This window comes from Pogoniulus pusillus, chromosome 42 (assembly GCF_015220805.1).
Source record: "Pogoniulus pusillus isolate bPogPus1 chromosome 42, bPogPus1.pri, whole genome shotgun sequence".
In the NCBI taxonomy this organism is placed as follows: Eukaryota; Metazoa; Chordata; class Aves; order Piciformes; family Lybiidae; genus Pogoniulus; species Pogoniulus pusillus.
The window spans coordinates 2,006,223-2,026,343 of record NC_087305.1 but is presented as its reverse complement, the minus strand read 5'-3'; the positions used below and the strand labels follow the sequence as shown (position 1 = coordinate 2,026,343).

The following is a 20,121-nucleotide window of genomic DNA, read 5'->3' as shown; positions in this document are numbered from 1 at the left end:
TGGGTTGAGTTTGCACAATTCTCACAGCCAAGAACTTCACACTTGTAATATTTACAGTTTTTCCTTCTAGAGCTGTGGCTTCCAGCTGATGGTCTCCAAATATTTCACAAACATCAACATTCTCACTGCACTTGGCTAGCAGATCTGTTAGAGTGACAGATATCTCCCTCCCCCCATTGAACATTCTCTTTGAGCTGAGCAAAGCAGTGCCTAACCACTGAGTCACTTCCACTCACCAACTAGCTCACCATAAACCAGAGTGACTTTCAAGACTGGGCATGTTTCAGCCCAGCATTGCAGCCAAAGTGCCTCCCAAATCTTTCAATCCCTATTCCCAAATATTTCATTGCAGCATCCAGACACTGCTGATTTGGTTAAAACAGAAGTATTGAGACCTAGGACCTCTATTTTGAGCTGAGCTGTGACAAGGCAGAGCAGTGACTAACCAGTTAGTCACTTCCATTTATCAACTAGCTCACCATAAACCAGAGTGACTTTCAGGACTGGGCATGTTTCAGCCCAGCATTATAGCCAAAGTGTCTCCCAAATCTTTCAATCCCTATTCCCAAGTATTTCGCTGCAGGATCAAGCACTAACATTTCCACTGGGTTCACTTCACAAGTGCTAACAGAAGCAACTTGCTCTAGTTTAAATCAATGGCAAAAATGCCAAGCTCTGGAGGGCCAGGACCAAGCTGGTAATATCCTCTTAAAGCAATTTATTGAGATGAACTCAGCCATATTTACATTTCTCCTACTGTGTTGTGCTAGGAACATGCCTTTAGAGATGCTTATTTGGTTGAAAAAGAAATATTGAGGCCTAGGACTTCTATTTTGAGCTGAGCTGTGACAAGGCAGAGCAGTGCCTAACCAGTTAGTCACTTCCACTCACCAACTAGCTCACCATAAACCAGAGTGACTTTCAAGACTGGGCATGTTTCAGCCCAGCATTATAGCCAAAGTGCCTCCCAAATCTTTCAGTCCCTATTCCCAAGTATTTCATTGCAGCATCCAAGCATTGCTAATTTGGTTAAAATAGAAATATTGAGACCTAGGAGTTCTATTTCGAGCTGGGCTGTGATAAGGCAGAGCAGTGCCTAACCAGTTAGTCACTTGCACTGCTAATTTGGTTAAAATAGAAATATTGAGACCTAGGACTTCTATTTTGAGCTGAGCTGCGGTAAGGCAGAGCAGTGCCTAACCAGTTAGTCACTTGCACTGTTAATTTGGTTAAAACAGATATTGAGACCTAGGACTTCTATTTTGAGCTAAGCTGTGATAAGGCAGAGCAGTGCCTAACCAGTTAGTCACTTGCACTGTTAATTTGGTTAAAACAGAGATATTGAGACCTAGGACTTCTATTTTGAGCTGAGCTGCGGTAAGGCAGAGCAGTGCCTAACCAGTTAGTCACTTGCACTGTTAATTTGGTTAAAACAGAGATATTGAGACCTAGGACTTCTATTTTGAGCTGAGCTGCGGTAAGGCAGAGCAGTGCCTAACCAGTTAGTCACTTGCACTGTTCATTTGGTTAAAACAGAGATATTGAGACCTAGGACCTCTATTTTGAGCTAAGCTGTGATAAGGCAGAGCAGTGCCTAACCAGTTAGTCACTTTCACTGTTAATTTGGTTAAAACAGAGATATTGAGACCTAGGACTTCTATTTTGAGCTAAGCTGTGATAAGGCAGAGCAGTGCCTAACCAGTTCATCACTTTCACTATTAATTTGGTTAAAACAGAGATATTGAGACCTAGGACCTCTATTTTGAGCTGAGCTGTGGTAAGGCAGAGCAGTGCCTAACCAGTTAGTCACTTGCACTGCTAATTTGGTTAAAACAGAGATATTGAGACCTAGGACCTCTATTTTGAGCTGAGCTGTGGTAAGGCAGAGCAGTGCCTAACCAGTTAGTCACTTTCACTGTTCATTTGGTTAAAACAGAGATATTGAGACCTAGGACCTCTATTTTGAGCTGAGCTGTGGTAAAGCAGAGCAGTGCCTAACCAGTTAGTCACTTGCACTGCTAATTTGGTTAAAATAGAAATATTGAGACCTAGGACCTCTATTTTGAGCTAAGCTGTGGTAAGGCAGAGCAGTGCCTAACCAGTTAGTCACTTTCACTGTTCATTTGGTTAAAACAGAGATATTGAGACCTAGGACCTCTATTTTGAGCTGAGCTGTGATAAGGCAGAGCAGTGCCTAACCAGTTAGTCACTTTCACTGTTAATTTGGTTAAAACAGAGATATTGAGACCTAGGAACTCTATTTTGAGCTAAGCTGTGATAAGGCAGAGCAGTGCCTAACCAGTTAGTCACTTGCACTGCTAATTTGGTTAAAATAGAAATATTGAGACTTAGGACTTGTATTTCCTATGCTTTTTCTTACTATACTTCCCCCTCTAACAAGACCTAGGTTGGGAAATGCCACTGTCTGCACCACAAACTCTCCTGAAAAGCAAAATAACAGCAAGCACAAAACCCTAAGACCTTGGCCAGACAACACCAGATCTCCAGAGCGACTCCTCCAGGAGGCTCACACCAAAGCCAAGCTCCCATCCTTCCCTTCCTCGCACTTGACTAAAACGGCTTTAAAATTCAACCCTCAACTTCCCTCCCCAGCACCAAAAAAAAAAAAGGAAAAAAAAATCTGTTTCTAATTTCAAACTCAAATAAGCTCACAGCATGGTGGCCTTTGTTTTGTTTTCTTCTCCCCAACTCCTCCCTGCAATTGCATAACAAAAGTGTCTAAATTCACACCATCTGGCCGATAAAGACACAGCCCCAGTGGCCGCCTGGCCCAGCTGATTAGAGCCCTGTCTAGCCTGAGCCTTGTGGCGAAAGTCACAGCTGTGGGGCTCGCCTGCACTCAATGCAGCTCTGTTATTAGCCAGCTGTAGGCCCTGAGACTACTTCTGTTCAAATTATAATACCTTTTAACCCTCTGAGCATTGAGGGCATAGGGGGTTGCTGGCAGCCGCATAACAACGAGTTTCCTCTTAGTCGGTAATTGGGAGTAAAAGAAGAAGAGGGAGGAAAAAAAGTTAGTCCAAGAGAGGAGGCTCTTTACCTTCATTTCAAAGCATTGAGGGGAAGGGCTCTGTACATAAGACAGGACTCCATGATCTGAAAGCTCTTTTCCAACCTAAAGGATTCCTCTGACTCTATGACCCATCTAAGAGGACCAGTTCTCATTAGGCAGTAAGAACCCAAATTAACAACAAAATACTCCGATGGGCAAATAACTAAAAAGAGCCTCTCGCTGAAAGCTCCAATTATTGAGAGTTTAACTTTCAATTGGTGTGACAGATTGCTGCAGCCCTATCAATATTTAGACAACTTTCCTGCTAAGCACGCATCTGTCACTGCCAGAGCGGGAGCTGCGGAGTTTCAGACACAGCAGGAATAGCTGCCTGTGTGATTAGGTACAGAAAAATACCCCCCCTACCCCTCCCTCCCCTCCCAAAAAAAGGCTGCCTTCAGCTAGCAGGGAGTGGGAGAGCAGAAGCAGAAAGACAGGCAGCCCTTTTTAAAAGCAGGAGGCATCACTTTGGACAGCAGAGTGGGTACAGCGCATTAAATTTTCATCTACTGTTCCTAATGCAAACTAAACTATGGGCTTTAAAAATTGATGCTGCCACTTAAGCAGTGCACAATGAGGGAGATTTGATTATTGTACCTAAAAGAAATAAAATAAAACGTCAAGTTTAACTAGAGCTGGATCCGTTCCCTCGGCGTTATTCGCAGTGATCTGTGCGATGCCTTTTCAGAGCATCCTCTTCGGAGAGGGAAACACAGCATTTCAAACCAAAGCCTTCATTAGCTTACAGAGCACTTCTGATTACCTTCCCTAATCTGTGTTTTACGTGGAAAGGACATCTCCGAGTTGTAATTCTTCCTTGGCTCATCTATCAAGCAGGAGAGTTTGGGATAACGGGAATCACAGTTTGCATTTGGTTGAGGTAGTTTGCATTCGGTGCCTTAAATCGAGCACGGAATATGGCTGTAGGCATCAGCAGCGCCCAGGTATACAATAACTGAACAGAGCCCTTAACACTACAGAGGCTTGGGGAGGAAAGCAGGGAGAAGCCAAATTAATTTGATTTTAAAGAAGCCTATTTTGATGGGAAGGTGCAGGTGGGCCGCTGGAATATTTTAACTGCTCAAACTAAAGCTGCACTCTAGGCAGGAAGAGCAGAGCAAGATGAAGTACGTGAGCTGCTATCTTAACACAACCAGGAGCCAGCAGAGCAATTCCAAAGGTTTTTCTTCCCTAACGTCCACCCAGCTACGGGGAAGGCTACCAACAAGAGGGACAGCAAATACATTTCACGCAAAGCCAAGTTCTAGATGTGCCAGAAAGTAACACATCTACCCCTCAGTCTTCGCTACGACATCCACAGGTCGTGGTAACGCGGCTGGCCGCGGTTCCCCCGCACGGCGGAGGCTGTGCCTGTGCACAGGGTGAGTGCTGCTGGAAGCAACACTGCTCATGTTCCTCGTGAGCCAGAGCACAGCAGCACTGCACACTCCTCCGATTCCCAGTGTTCTTGAAAAGCAAAGGAATACAGCTGACATAATTGCTAAGTACTGAAACGGAGACTTCCCCCGGACAAGAAGTCTCTCCAAACAAGCTGCTCTCATTAGATCAACTTAAAAGGCTACTTGAAAATAAAGACATCAAGCAGCAAACTGTAACATTAAAAGAAGCAACACTGAGTCCAACAGCTTAACCCCTTTCCCACAAAGACAATAAATCACAAACTGCGTTTAATAAAGGTCAAGATTGGGTTTGCCTTTGGTATTATGCAAGCACATTCGATGCACGATCTGAGAACACTGTTTGCATTGGTCTATGTATGGGGTGGGAGGGGGGAAATTAATTACACAAGAACAGGAGAAGTAATAAGTTACCATGGAAGCATGAGGCACATATATAAAGTAGATATAACTTCAGACTTATACAAGTTACACTTAAAACACCCTCAACTCATTTAACCCTAACTTGGCATGCTCAAAGTAGTGATTTTTTTTTGGGGGGCGGGGGGTTAAATTAATAGGTGCAAGTGCCCTAAAGTTGCTTGAACAGAAAAGAAGGGTTGGTGGGTTGGTTTGAGGGGATTGTTTTTCAGTTAGGGTAGAGCTAAGCAAAAGAAGGGTTGGTCTGAGGGGCTTCTTTTTCAGCTAGAGTAAAGCTAAGCAAAAGAAGGGTTGGTCTGAGGGGTTTCTTTTTCAGCTAGAGTAAAGCTAAGCAAAAGAAGGGTTGGTCTGAGGGGCTTCTTTTTCAGCTAGAGTAAAGCTAAGCAAAAGAAGGGTTGGTGTGAGGGGTTTCTTTTTCAGCTAGAGTAAAGCTAAGCAAAAGAAGGGCTGGTCTGAGGGGCTTCTTTTTCAGCTAGAGTAAAGCTAAGCAAAAGAAGGGTTGGTGTGAGGGGTTTCTTTTTCAGCTAGAGTAAAGCTAAGCAAAAGAAGGGTTGGTCTGAGGGGTTTCTTTTTCAGCTAGAGCAAAGCTAAGCAAAAGAAGGGCTGGTTTGAGGGGTTTCTTTTTCAGCTAGAGTAAAGCTAAGCAAAAGAAGGGTTGGTGTGAGGGGTTTCTTTTTCAGCTAGGGTAGAGCTAAGCAAAAGAAGGGTTGGTTTGAGGGGTTTCTTTTTCAGCTAGGGTAGAGCTAAGCAAAAGAAGGGTTGGTTTGAGGGGTTTCTTTTTCAGCTAGAGTAAAGCTAAGCAAAGCTAACACTAATGAAAATAATTTAATTCAGAACACTAAATTATTTCACCAGAGAAAACACATTAAATAATGCCTTTTGGTTTCCAGGTTAAAAATCTGTCAGTCGAACTGCTCAAACAGCAAACAGGAATTATGCAAGACATAAGCCTTGATTTACACCACACATATAAAGGCCTAGTTCAAACCAAAATAACACGGCTCAGAGTGTGGAGCTGGGGCTGTTAAATCCTCTTGCAGAGAAGGGGGGGAAGAAACCACCGAAAAAAACCAACCCACATTCCCCACATCCACCTCAAATATATATATATATTTAAAATAACCTATCTTGAGCCCACATCAAATATTTTCCACAAGCAAAAAGAAACTCTTCCCACGTAAAGAATCTCTCTGACTCAACAACACAACAGTCAACCCCCAGATCAAGCTCTTTCTACCTAAGACTTCACTGGAACAGTCCTTTTAGCATCCACGGACACGAACTTCAATTCCATGCTGTTACAAAGTCCTCTTACCTGCACATGACTTCGTGGGTAAGCAAAACTCGGCACATTTCGGGGTTTTTGTTCTGTCCTTCGTAGGTTATGGGCTACGAAAAGAAAGGCAAAAGCAGCAAGGTCAGGGAGCCTCTTATTTATCCCAATGAGCAGAGCTCAGGTGAAGGCTTTTAACCACTGATCACAAAGAAATACCTCCGCCCAATGCCTCTACAAGCAGGGAAAACAGCTTATGCAGAGGGGTTGTTAAAAATCTACGGTCTGTAGAGGAGGCAAAAAGTGACTTAAAGCATTACTTTTCAACGGCTGTTAAAAATAAGTTGTGCGCACAGACGAACAGCCGAAAGCGAGCCAGAAATAAAGCGATGCGAGGCAGTGCTAAGGCAGGCAGAGGCTGGGGTAGGACAAGGTAAGCAGGGCACACATCAGCTCTTCTCACCTGCTTGGTGACCGAATCAATGAGCCTCACGTACAGATCCTGTTCAGTCCTGACACCTAGAGCGAGAGAGGAGAGCGATCAATAACGTGTGACAGGCACCTTCTCTAAACAGCAGAACAAAACCATCTCCTTCCATCCAGCACCGGGTTAAACATCCTCAGAAAGACCGTTTAGTTCCGCCGAGAGAGTGTTTCCCAAGCCCATCCACAGCAAGTAAAGTTCGGAGCCCAACCCTACACTGCAGGGGCAACAAGGGAAGGTAATTTCTGGGTTTCAGACATCACTCACAGCCTTGTCCTGCTGTGGAGCCTGCAGAAGGTGACTGGAGGGGGGACTCACCGTTGCTGTACAGCAGCTGGAGTTTGTAGTGTGTGCCATTGTTCGTCTTTTCATTGCCTTGCTCCTGAAAGAGAGAATTAAAAATAGAAGAAAATGTAGAAATTCTTCCAGAACTTACACTCGGCAGATTTAAAATGCAAAACCAGATCATCATGATGGAAGCGACAACACAGTTCATTAAAATTCTGAGAGGTGAAGCCACTGATTGGGCTATATTAACCTTCCGAATGACCCAGGACAAACTACAAAATACTGCTGACATCTTTTCCTCCCGGAGTTCAAGAGCTTCTTTTCCTCTCTTATCTGCTATTATCCTCTCGACTTTCCCATGGCAATACACTGAGATGAATTTGTACGTTTCAAGTCAGTTAATATAAAGTAGATTGATAGTGGGAAAGCTCCACGGGTTCCGTTTTTAATGCGTCCATTATTCTGTGATTGTGTCCAACTATTATCATTACTGATGTTTATTTCCTGAAGGTTGTGTTACGGGGATGATTCTTGGGTGCTTTTTGGTGTCCCTTCCCAGAAGCTAACTATTTATGAGCCTCCTTTTTTAATTCAAAACAATCTTGCCCGTGACTAAGAAAACCGTTGTAAAAACATTGCAAAGTGGTTAACACTTCCAAATCCAAAAGCAAACGGTTTCTTTTCAAGTCCTGCCACCGACTTTGGAGTCTTAGGGCATACCTACAATCGAGCTCAACAGATATTAAGAGGGATTACAGCTCAGATTCCACTTCTGTTGGGGAACCAACAAAACTTGGCAGATCTGGTAGGTACCAAACCAAAGAAAAAGGCACATCTGTCCCCTTGGATTTTTTTAATGTCATTTTTACTGGGTGCATGTAATCCCTCGTTGTGTTCCCGGTACAGCAGAGGGTTGCAAATCTGGCAGCACGTAGGTTAACAGCTCTGCCACCGCACCCGACGCCCTGACCAAGGGCTAGTTGCATTTCGTTAGGGGCAGCAGGTATTAAAAAGTTACAAGCTCAACGGGGGAGAAGAAAAGGTCAAATCTGGAGAGGAAAAGAGGGGGAAGGAAGATAACAAGCCTTACTTTATCATTTTCTACAAAGTCCACAAAAGCAGTCCTCTCTATTTCCACGGGCTGTCCCTGTCTGTCGTAGAGAGCCAGAACAAAGTGAAAGAAATTGGATTTCCTCAAGTTGGAGGGTGGCTGCTTTTCAAAGTGAGCTCTGGACAAAGCTACTCCGCTGTGAAGGAAACAGACGGGATAGGGTGGGGGGGAGAGACAAAGACATTACCAGGTTGTGCAGAGTAACAGCAAAACAATAACAGTAAAGGCAGGACACGCACACAGAAAACCGAGAAGCCTCTGTCCTCCCGGAGCCGGTGCCACAGAGGTCACAAACAACTTCTAGCCAGCACTGGCTCCGACCTGGACGCTTCCTGGCCGCCGCGGGCGGGCCCGGCGGCTCCGCGGCCGAGGCGGGACGGGCTGGAGCGGCGGCGGCGGCGGCGGCGGAGCCGACACGGGAAGGAAGGGGCCATGCCCGTGGTGGAAGCTGTCATTGCAGGGGTGGGAGCTGTCACTGGAACGCCTGAAGCTGTCACTGTAAAGCTGGGGTCGGCCTGGCGCCGCTGTCTGTGCCGCTGTGCTGCGAGCACAGCGCCCGAACGCCAGGATCATTATGGCTAAACGCGGGAAGTGTTTCGCTCCCTCCTCTGCCTGCTCCCGTGCCCCTCACCCTGATGCTGGGGGGCAACGTGCGGCAGGAGAAGCAGAAGTAACACTGCAGAGTCTGGAAGTGCTTTCTGTACTCCCCAGCACCGTCCAGTTTTCCTGCAGGAGGAGACGAGCGAGCTGCCCTGTCAGCTTGAGGCACCTGCATTTTGGGCAAGACAACTGAGGACAACCAGTTCCTCAACAGCCAAACTTCTCCATGTAGCTTTTAGTCACTGATATATTTGCACCGATGCTTGGGTCTTCCGTTTCTGGTTTAAATGGGTGGGGGGAGGTATTTAGACTCGGGTTAATTGGACAAATCTTGTGTCTAGCTGCAGAAAGCGCAGCGATGTTCCCCACGCAGTCCTCGGCTTGGAGAGATGGAAACGCTTCTTTCCTACCCACGCTATCCCTAAGTGCAGCGACCCTGGAAAGTGACAGTCGTGCAGCTCCCTCTCCCTAATGCCAACTTCTACCTGCTGCAGAGAATAGGTGCACATGAGCACGTCTCTGTCATTTAACAGACACATGAAGTCTGTCAGCCAGACAAGTTTGGAGTCAGAACAGCTTCCTTTTCAGCCTCCGAAACAGCTCCACTGTACTGGCAAAAGCATTTGACTCTTTTGAAGAATTAGAGATGCTTTCCTGTGTTTGCCATCGACAAAGAGGCACAGTGTGAACTCATCACTGCATCTACTCGGGGGCTTCCTCTCATCCATGTAAGGACTGAGATCGCTTGGTATGTTTTACAGATGTCTGAATAAACCCAGCGGTGCCACCACCAGCATGACGCGACCGCATCGTTCCCACAAACCGGAGGTGTCTTAGGAGCTGGTTCCTTTTACTTTCAGTTTTTCCAGGAATAAACATCTCTTTCATCCCCATCCTCCCCCCTCCCCCCTATATTTATTAAACCGTCTATTGACGTTCAGAAAACTCTGATAACTCCTCCCATAGCGTTCGGAAAAACACACTCAGGCCGTGCGCGGGGGCATAGAGGGACTGTTTCGAGGTTGCATCTCAAGTCCCATCTGCTGTTAGATGTCCTTCACCTTGTCTCTACAGTAAATCAACCCCAACTTAATCCCAGGATAAATTTAGCCTTCCTCGACCCTACTTTTCTTTTTTTTTTTTTTCTTTTTTTCTTTTTATTTTAAAAACTACTTCTTTTTTAAAGTATCCAGAAAGTGAAGAGAAGAATATTTTACTTCAAAGGAGTTTAAAAAATCATCTTGCCCCTTATGGGAAGAGACTAGAATAACAATCTTGTGCCGACTTGGCTGAGAGGAGAAAGTAAAGACGGAAAGTAGGAGCTGATCCCCTCGAACAAGTCCAGAGTGATTAGCCAAGCCCGCAGCTCGGTGTGCGGACAAGCGTTCCGGCTCAACAGAGATCCCGGGAGGTTAGGCAGGTGCTGCCCGCAAGCTGCGGGCTCAGACTTCTTGCCTAGCTTTGTGCTGTGCTGATCATCAGCCTTGGATCCGCGGGTCAGGATTTCATCAGTGCTCACAGGAGCTGCGTAGCAGCTGTATTCAGTAAAACAAGATAGGCTGCGAGGAGGGAGCGGAGAGCGATCTATAGGGAAGTGAATCCTGACTTGGTCTGCTACTGCTCGGCTGTCTGCTCCAGAGACGGGCTGGAGCAGCCTGTACTCGGGGTACAACCAGTCCGCCTCCCCTCACCCCTCCTTTCTGCAGGAGAAGAAGGAACGGTCCGAGGTTTCTGACAGCTGATCCTCGGAGCTGGGCTTTAGGATTTGGTACTCAGCGGGTTCGGAGGTTTACCCTAGTGCTAGCTCTACTACCTTGAATTGGCACTGACTAGAGGAGACAGGGAGGAGGACAGAAAAGGCGAAAATAAATTTAATATCAAATGCAAATAACAACAGCGAGTAAAGAAAAAGCTTGCTTAAAGAAAAAATTTAAAAGGTGGGGGGAAAGTGGGGGAGAAATAGTGATGGTTACCTTTGTGCTGCTACGTTTGCATCCACAACCCCAACGTTTCTGACCCAGGACCTGACGGAATCCATTTCAGAACCTAGAGATTTATCTTTCAGAATTGGTCCTCTTCCTAAAGTATCTTGAATCCCAAACATTTAAAAAGTCTATTCCAACTAGCAACAGTTTCCTTTTGGGAGATAAGGAAGGAGAAAATGTGGTAAAAAAAAAAAAAAAATTGACACACAAATCCCAGGAAAGTGGAGTTCAGCTTTAAAACCAAATTCTGCTTTTCAATGCTATGTGTTTTTAATGCTTTCAAATAAGGGGGAGGGGGGAAAAGTTTCTCCTCTTGCAGAGTAAAAGTTACGCTGCTTCAGTCTTGCCTGGTGTCATCATCCTTCAAAGGCAGACGAGGAAACTGCATCCAGGAACGGATCGCTGTTACCAAGGATCACCTGCTTCTCAGCAGACAGAGGGAGAAGGATTGATCGCTGCCGAATCCAGGGTAGAACGGAAGAAACAACAACTCAAAAAAAAAAATAAAAGAAGAAGAAGAAGCAGAAGAAGAAGAAGGGGGAAAAAATGAAGCCGGCCACGAGCAGCGGGACGGAGACTGCAGAGGGAGGTTGGAGCTGGAGCTGCGCCGCACGCCCGGGCCGCGCTCCGGCCCCGCACCATGAATGGGCCACGGGCGGGAGCGGCGGGGGCGGGGCCCGCGCCCATATTAGGCTCTCTCATTTGCATGTCCGTCCCTGATTGGCTGCCTGCGTCTCGGCCCGCAGCCGCTCCGCGCTCCCGGCGCTGTCGGTTCACATTCACCGCGGGGCGGGAGCGGCCCCGGGAACCGGGCAAGCGGGACCCCTCACCCGCACCCAGTGTCACAGCCTGGCAGCCCCGCACCCAGCGGCACTGCCGCCTCACATCTGCACTGTGCCCGAAGCAGGAACCCCCGAAAATCCAGACCGTCCTGGCAGACCTTCCGTGCGCATCTCCGAGCCGCGCGGGGCAAAAGCCGCAGAGACGTGGTGCTGAGGGACATGGCTCAGCACCGGCTCGGTGGAGTCGGAGAGTGATTGGGCTCGATGACCTTAGAGGTCTTTTCCAGCCGAAACGCTTCATCGACTCTGTAACAAAGCGAGCACCGGTTCGCCTGCGGGCGCGGGGTGTGAATCCAAAGCGCTCCGGGGGAACGAAGCGGGTCGCGGAGCCTGCGGGGGTTGCGTGTGTCCAGACTGCCTGCCTCAGCCAGAGGGAGGAGAGAGAGACTGCAGCCACCAGAGCCTGAAGTTCTCGCTGTGGGCGAGCTGTCAGGACCAAACCTTTAAACTTTTTATAACATCCCACGGAGGCAAAGTTCCCCACGAACGGAGCCGGCGCTGTCCCCGCTCAGCCCGCGGTGCGCCGGGCGCTACCTGCGCCTGCTTTTAGGGTCGATTATTTGTTTTTTCAAATCGCTCTGCCTTGGAGATATTTTTCTCCCGGACCTTTTGTATTCTGATCGGTGTATAGATCTGCCTCTGAAATCTATATAGCACCAACGCGAAAACAGATTTCAGGACAATGAATGCAAATCTGTGCTGAGAGACCATCTGCCAGATGAGGGAATCAGATGTTCGGTAGTTAAAGGGACAGCACAAGGATTTCCTTCACTCGTGTTCAGCTCCTCTCTTTAACCTGCTTTATGATCGTTTTCTAACGGGATAGAACTATAATCTCTATTTCGGAATAAACCCAACTCTTTCCTTCCCTGTTCAGCTACGTTTCAAAAAGAACCTTTTTAGTCAAGGTCAGATTATTTTCGCGGAGTTTCAGGCAGTTGTCTCTCCTCAAAAAAATCGCAAATTAAAACCTTCCCATAAAACTTTCATGGAAATGTATCCTTAATTCAGGCACGACTGAGGGCAGAGCCGGGACTCCGAATTATTCTGTCTTCTTAAGTGACAGACATGGCACAGGATGAACTAATACACCTCAGACGATCTTTGTTCAGGGATATTTACCATGCTAACCTACCTCCCCGGGCTGATAAATATGCAGTGAGTGATTTCGCCAGGTTAGCAAAGGCGAGGCTGGCATTATTTGCACGGTAAAGAAAAGCAAGAGCAGTTTGATGGCGTTACAGGGTGAAGGCCAAGCTTTCAGAGACGATATTTTCATCTTTGAGATGCAGTTTCTCAGCACTAATAAAACTGATTCAAGCAAAGAGGGCAAGATAATCAAACAAACGAAAGGGTAGGGGGGAAAGTGAGAGAACAAGGACGTGAGATTAAGTGTACAGGCGGTGAGAAGATAGTCTGGAGATTTTGTTTGTTGACTGTTTCACAGTAGGCGTGGGTACATTTCCTCGAGTAAAAACCCCCTCTTTGTCCCAAGATCGTTTTTGGCAATGCCACTCTGGCCGTTTCTGCATTTACTCTTAAACCTGAGACAGAGACGGAAGGGGAGGGGGCGGAATTCCCACTCGGTCTAACCTTGGCCGATGCATTGGTAAGGAGAAAATTGTTCCCTAATAACTGGAGTCGCTCGCTCCTAGGGATAAAGCAGAGCCTGTCCCCGGAAGGCGTTCAAGGTGGCTCCGCTCTGATCCGACCCAGATGCTCCTTCGGTCTCAGCTCGGTTGCTTTAAGGAACCCCCCCAGTGCGTGCCCGGCGGGACGGTGCCAGCTTTGGAAACAATGGGAACTCGTGTGCCGAGGCCCTCGGGAGCCTCCTGCTTCTCGGGATTCACGGCAGGTCAGAGGGCAGAGCCGCAGGTCACGGGAGATGCACTCTCCTCACCCCACACAGCTGCCACTGCAATTTTGCACTACGGGAACAAACGAAGGCAGTCTTCCCCCTTCCCAGCCCCGGGAGGAGGGGGTTGCTCCGTGCCCACGGGGAAGCCCCGAGCTGCGGGAGAGCGCTGAGCTGCGGGCGGCACGGCCCCTGCCAGAGGAAACACTTTCGGGGGCAGAACTCTCACCCCTCCCAACTAAGTTTCCCTGCTTCGCAGTGTATCTTGTGACATAATGGTAGGGGCTGGAAGGGACCTCCGGAGGTCATCCAGGCCAAGTACATGAGTTGGAAATGCTTCTGACATGAGAAACTCCTGATCCAGGTCCCTTGTTTCACGACTCTCCGACGCGTCCGATGTAAACTCACCCAGTAAAAGCAGCGTTCACACCGGTGCCATCGCCGCTGAATGGGGATTTGCCCTTCAGAGGTTCGTGCGGTCTACGGGAGCCAGTTTCGCCGCAGGTAACGGGCACCGTGTAACTCCGGGAGGGATGAGCGCCTTAGCTCGGAAAAATCCACCGCAAGAGTCGAGGAGGACACCTCGGTGACGAGAAGGGCCCCTTCAGCAGCGGGTCCTCCGCAGCACGCTTGCCCCCGGTTCTGAATACGATGCAGAGACCCGAACGAACGCACCGCAAGGCTCCGAGAATGGCTTTCTCGCAGGCGCCTGGCGCCGAGGAAAACGGCTCCAAGTCGGCAGCCTCGGGCGGTTGCCGCTCACGGACGGAGCGAGCGGGGCCCGGAAGGGTGTCGGGCCGCGGACTCCCGGCGCCGGGGCCAGCGCTGGCTCCGCTGCCCGCCACTGCTAGAGGCGCCGCGACGAGCGGCTCCGTTCCCGCGAACGGTTGGAAGCTTCTGGCTTCCCGGGGCTGAAAAGAAGGGGAAAAGCCAAAACCCGGCTGCTGGGGCGAGCTCTCGGAAGAGAACGATCCCCTCCCTCCTGCCACAAGCCGGGGCGACAAGGACAGGGAAGCCAATTTAGGTGTTTGACAGCGTCGGAGACAACTTTCACGGCTTAACGCATCTCAGCAGCTCCCAGCAAGACGAAATATAAGCACTGCAGAGAATACTAAAGCCCTTTAAAAGCACAAGTTTAAACTGTTCCTGTTTCCTCACACGCTTAAGAAGAACGCGTCAAGGAGAAAGTTTAAGTACATCTGAAGACGGCACTTGAGGAAACATTTCACTTTCGTTCCCTAGCATGGTGAGAACTCAGCTTCTTTCAGGCATCTCAGGGGAAGAGTCAGAGGTGAAAATTATCAGTGTCAGGGTGGAGGAGAATTGACTTTCCCCTTTACCCAGTGATCTCACCCAAAAGTTCACTTTTCTGGCAGCCCTGTGCTAGAAATAGAAGTGTCCTGCTGCAAACACTCCGTGAAGCTGTTAGCAGCCCGGAGTTTTAAGTCATTCACAACGCAAGCGAACACAAGCAAGCGTCCATCACGTTCCTGCAATAAACGATATTTGGCAAATAAACGAGTCCTCGAAAAGAAGTTGCAAGAGCCAAAGGCAAGCACCACCAAAGCACTGACTGGCACGGGTCACTCTTCCAAAAGGTGGCTGCAAGAAACTGGCACAGGCTGTGCCCTGAGCTGGCATGGAGACCTGTGCAGAGAGCAAAGCTGGGTGGGAAGTTTACTCCGACCGATATAAGCCTACTCCTGGTTTACCAGACCTTTGGTTTAAATTAGATAACAACACAGCCTGAGTGGAAACAAACCAACCAACCCAAACCTTTTAAAGACGTTTTTAACGTGAGAAGTTTAAAGTAGCTCAGGTGCACACAACTCGGTCCCGAAACCAAATCGAGCTCTTGGCTCTGAGTGGAAAATTTCAACCAAGGACTTCAGCACTGAAGTCCTCTTGGTTGCATTTATTGAAGCCCAGGTTTATATAATCTCAAAAAGAACTCCCCCTCCTCTGGCTGCTAAAACAAGTTGAACCCCTATGCGTAAAACAACGGCACACACACACCACCACCATCATCATCACCACCCCGCCGTGCCACGAGCAGTAAGCAGAAACGCGGCTCAGAGCTGTGACCTCAGGAGCTGTACCTGATCTCTCCCCCTTCCCTCCCGCATCATAAAGACACCATTTGCTGCAGCCCCTCCGCACGCTGATCAGCGCCTACAAAACGGGCAAGCTTCGGAAATTCAGCTGATCACGTTTAGAAGCAGGGAACAGAGGAATGCTTTCAAACTTACAAACGCAGAAGTAAACATTTAATAACTTCTTCTTGCCCAAAAGAGGGGAAATATTGTATCCATCAGATCCTCCTTTCAGTCTCCCATTCATTCCAGCAAGTAGGTGCTTTTTTTTCTTTCCAGCAGAAGAGAAAAACACATCTGCTGGGGTTTAGATCCAAGTTTGTTGTTGGTTTTTGGTTTTTTTTTCCCCTTTTAAAGGATACTTTTACTGCTTTTTGCCTAGCACGGTTTTTGGAACACATTAGCAAAGAATATTTCACCATCGGGAGGGTAGGTTCAGTTTTATTTTATAATGCAGATTTGAGAAGTCTTAGTGCTCAAGTTTATTTTCCTAACCACATGGAGCTTTGAAGCAACAAGCACATGGAGGGAAAAGGCTTTAAGTGGGTGTATATTTGGGCTGGGATCCTCTCTCTCGTTTTGCAGCAATCAAGGCTGGATTTTCAATGTGGCTTTGTGTATAAACTACCTAAAATATTCAACAGGAAGAGGAGAAGTTCAGGTGATTGTGGCTGTTCTAGTTCCACGCACTAGTGACCCAGCTCCAGCTGTCAGACAGTGTCTCCACCAGCAACTGGATAAGTGCATAGTGAGGAGCAGAACTAAATTCATATGAAGCAAATAAAAAGTGGTCCCCAGCATCACAAACGTTCTTACATAGGCACTTAACCTGTATTAGTCACTCGAGTGGGCTTACAACAATTACTTGACAATACACATGTGCTCAACCTCCTGCTTGAACATCTGTACAGAGAGGGCCCAAGTTTTGTTTCCAGACTCAGCTCAACACAGCTCTGTCTCAAACAGGTGTCTGACTTTAATTACAGGAATAGTCAGCCTCAGGTGATGCCACAGGGAGACTTTGCCTGCTTTAAAGCCAACAAACTTTAAGCAACTTCCTAGATTAAAAAAAAAAAAACCCAACCAACCAAACCCTTGATTTTTGAAGTGTTTAAAAATGTAAGAACTGCAGACAGCTGTAAACATCTTCAGTTTGTGCAGCACAGCCTAGCACTGCAATTTGGACACTCAAAGTGGGGCAAAACTACTTTGATGCAAACCAGCATTGTAGCAGGAGTATGTGAGCTGTGTTTAGCTCCAGCATCGTAGCAGGAGTGTGTGAGCTGTGTTTAGCTCCAGCACCTTAGCAGGAGTGTGTGAGCTGTGTTTAGCTCCAGCATCATAGCAGGAGTGTGTGAGCTGTGTTTAGTTCCAGCATTGTAGCAGGAGTGTGTGAGCTGTGTTTAGCTCCAGCATCATAGCAGGAGTGTGTGAGCTGTGTTTAGTTCCAGCATCGTAGCAGGAGTGTGTGAGTTGTGCTTAGCTCCAGCATCGTAGCAGGAGTGTGTGAGCTGTGTTTAGTTCCAGCATCGTAGCAGGAGTGTGTGAGCTGTGTTTAGCTCCAGCATTGCAGCAGGAGTGTGTGAGCTGTGTTTAGCTCCAGCATTGCAGCAGGAGTGTGTGAGCTGTGTTAGCTCCAGCATCGTAGCAGGAGTGTGTGAGCTGTGTTTAGCTCCAGCATCGTAGCAGGAGTGTGTGAGTTGTGCTTAGCTCCAGCATCGTAGTAGGAGTAAGTGAGCTGTGTTAGCTCCAGCATCGTAGCAGGAGTGTGTGAGCTGTGTTTAGCTCCAGCATCGTAGCAGGAGTGTGTGAGCTGTGTTTAGCTCCAGCATTGCAGCAGGAGTGTGTGAGCTGTGTTTAGCTCCAGCATTGCAGCAGGAGTGTGTGAGCTGTGTTAGCTCCAGCATCGTAGCAGGAGTGTGTGAGCTGTGTTTAGCTCCAGCATCGTAGCAGGAGTGTGTGAGCTGTGTTTAGCTCCAGCATTGCAGCAGGAGTGTGTGAGCTGTGTTTAGCTCCAGCATTGCAGCAGGAGTGTGTGAGCTGTGTTAGCTCCAGCATCGTAGCAGGAGTATGTGAGCTGTGTTTAGCTCCAGCATCGTAGCAGGAGTGTGTGAGCTGTGTTTAGCTCCAGCATCGTAGCAGGAGTGTGTGAGCTGTGTTTAGTTCCAGATTTGCCAGTTTTGCCTTTTAACAGGTCTATCTAATGCATGCCTTGTTGTGCTGCTCTGGCTGGCTGCAAGAACAGCCTCCACCTAGGGCTAGCTCCTGAGAAAAGCTTCAGCTTGCAGAGCTCTATACTTGTCCAGGAAGATGCACACACCTGGGTCTCCTCATAGAAATATTTGGGGTTGAGAAACAAATGTCCTGATTTCACCCTCGTGTAACTCAGGTAAGCAAGCAGATCCACCTAAGGCTTTCCACCAGCCTTTCACTGTTAGGATAAATCCAGAACTCAACTACACTCAAAAATACAGAAAGCTACAGGATTTGGGTCAGAGCCTGGTGCATTGTTGGAAATATTTTGACTCCAATAAGGTTTGGATCAGGTGAACTTTATGTTGCTTAAAGGGTCATTATCAGCTTGCTTATAGCATTAGATTTTCTTAGTTTAAGATGTTTCACCAGCAAAACCTGTGTTCATAAAGTTTTCAAGGCAATTCATTCCAGCAGAATTCTTCTTTGATCCCTCAGTCCATGAAACAAGTCACAATTACACAAGAAAAAGGCTCTAATATGCTCATCTGCAAGATCTGAAGGGAGGATGTAGCCAGGTGGGGTTGGGCTCTGCTGCCAGGCAGGCAGGGACAGAACAAGGGGACACAGGCTCAAGCTGTGCCAGGGCAGGTCTAGGCTGGATGTTAGGAGGAAGTTGTTGTCAGAGAGAGTGATTGGCATTGGAATGGGCTGCCCAGGGAGGTGGTGGAGTGGCTGTGCCTGGAGGTGTTGAAGCCAAGCCTGGCTGGGGCACTTAGTGCCATGGTCTAGTTGCTTGGATAGGGTTGAGTGCTAGGTTGGGCTGGCTGAGCTTGGAGCTCTCTTCCAACTTGATTCTATGATTCTATGATCATTCTATGATCATCTTTCCCTTTCTGGACCATCTTTTCAATATGCATAAGTCCACAGCAACTAGAGGAGTACCCAGGTCATGGAACACACACACCAAGAACCTTGCCTGTGTGGGCTCAGGCGAGACTGCAAACACAACCTATTTCATGATGCTCAGGGGGCTGCAGACATCTTGCTGTTGGAGGCTATTTTCAGCTTAGAGTTACAGAATTAGTGCAAAACAACCTTCAAAGTGGCACTGAGCTTTGCAATTTAAAAACAAGAGCAGGTTATGCTACTAGGGGCTGCACTTGCAGGCTTCTTCCAGGAGGAACTAACTTTAATCTCTTTGCTTAATGTGGAATCTCACTTATCAGGTTCTAAATCCCTGACTGGAGTTTATTGCTACAACCATAATACAAATTATTAAGATTAGGAAAAGATCTCATGGGGAAGGTCAATAATCAAAACATCTGCCTCCTGCAAAGTTTCCTGTGCCTTCCTTTAAAACATCTGGTGCTGGAAGCTAAGATATCATACACAAGAAGCCAAATCTAATCTGACTCTTCCTACATTCTTTCCACGAGGCAAGAAAAGGTAGTTAAAAGCCTAATATAGCACAAGTAGAGCTCTACAGTCTTGGAGAGGCAGCTCTGAAGTGTATTAAATAACCTGAAGAGGTGTGGGGGGGGATATTTATTTAGTGGAACAGAACTATTAACACACCTAGCTTCATAGAGCCAACTGGACTTCTGCCTCAGCAGACAGCATTTCAAAAGCTGCCAAGCCACACAAGCAGATTCTGATCCTGCAAACATTTGCACTTGGCTGATGGTACCCAACACCAACTGCTCTCCACAGGTCTTTCCAGGCTTAGAGTCCCATAACTAATACAATTCTAAGCCTTTGATGACATCATAGAATTCATAGAATCAAGCAGGTTGAAAGAGAGCTCCAAGCTCAGCCAGTCCAACCTAGCACCCAGCCCTAGACAATCAAGCAGACCATGGCACTAAGTGCCTCATTCAGGCTTTGCTTGAACACCTCCAGGGATGGCAACTCCACCACCTCCCTGGGCAGCCCATTCCAATGCCAATCACTCTCTCTGTGATTTGGTTTGGAGAGTTTTAGTCATTGGGATTTAGGAGTAAGAAACATACCCAGAGCTTTATGCCTTCTGTGCTATTTAATCATCATTTACCATCCAAAGTGCTTCTGTCACCACTGCTGCTTAAGCCCTCATAGGCAGGCTAAAGATCAGTGCTTTGAAATCCACACACACATGTAAGGTTCTGCTGCTTGACAAGGTCTGCTAAGCCTGTCTGTACGACATCACATTTCCATCAGCAGTACAAGGTAGGTAGGGAAAGGTAATACATTTTCCTAGCTAATCTGATGCTGTTGAAGTGTTTCAAGAGAGAGGACTGCTACTTTCTCTCTCTCTCCCTCTCTCTCTCTCTCTCTCTCTCTCTCTCTCTTCTACTGATTAAAAAAATCAACAATTGTACAAGTGCCCCCCAACCCAGCTAAGCCTCCACACCAGAGAATCCATAGATAACAATCTCAGGTGTGGCTCCTCAGGTACTTAACCAGAAAATAGGAAGAGCCAAGCTGGAGCTCAAGGATGGGGAAGG

The 20,121-nt window shown here is 47.6% G+C and overlaps 1 protein-coding gene across 3 annotated transcripts in view; it reads right to left on the bottom strand.

Moving 5' to 3' along the window:
- EBF2 (EBF transcription factor 2) overlaps window positions 1–13,906 on the bottom strand; it is a 137,585-nt gene extending 123,679 nt beyond the window's left edge. The window contains exons 1-5 of one of the 3 annotated variants that reach the window (XM_064175652.1): window positions 10,641–13,906; window positions 8,047–8,203; window positions 6,987–7,050; window positions 6,648–6,703; window positions 6,227–6,300 (exon numbers count right to left, since the gene is read on the bottom strand). In XM_064175652.1, coding sequence (XP_064031722.1) covers window positions 6,227–6,300; window positions 6,648–6,703; window positions 6,987–7,050; window positions 8,047–8,203; window positions 10,641–10,771 — 482 coding nt within the window. In that variant the 5' untranslated portion in view covers window positions 10,772–13,906. The remainder of the gene's footprint in view (window positions 1–6,226; window positions 6,301–6,647; window positions 6,704–6,986; window positions 7,051–8,046; window positions 8,204–10,640) is intronic. The other 2 variants (XM_064175651.1, XM_064175650.1) reach the window with 2 other exon arrangements.
- Between the last annotated feature and the right edge of the window lie 6,215 nt (window positions 13,907–20,121).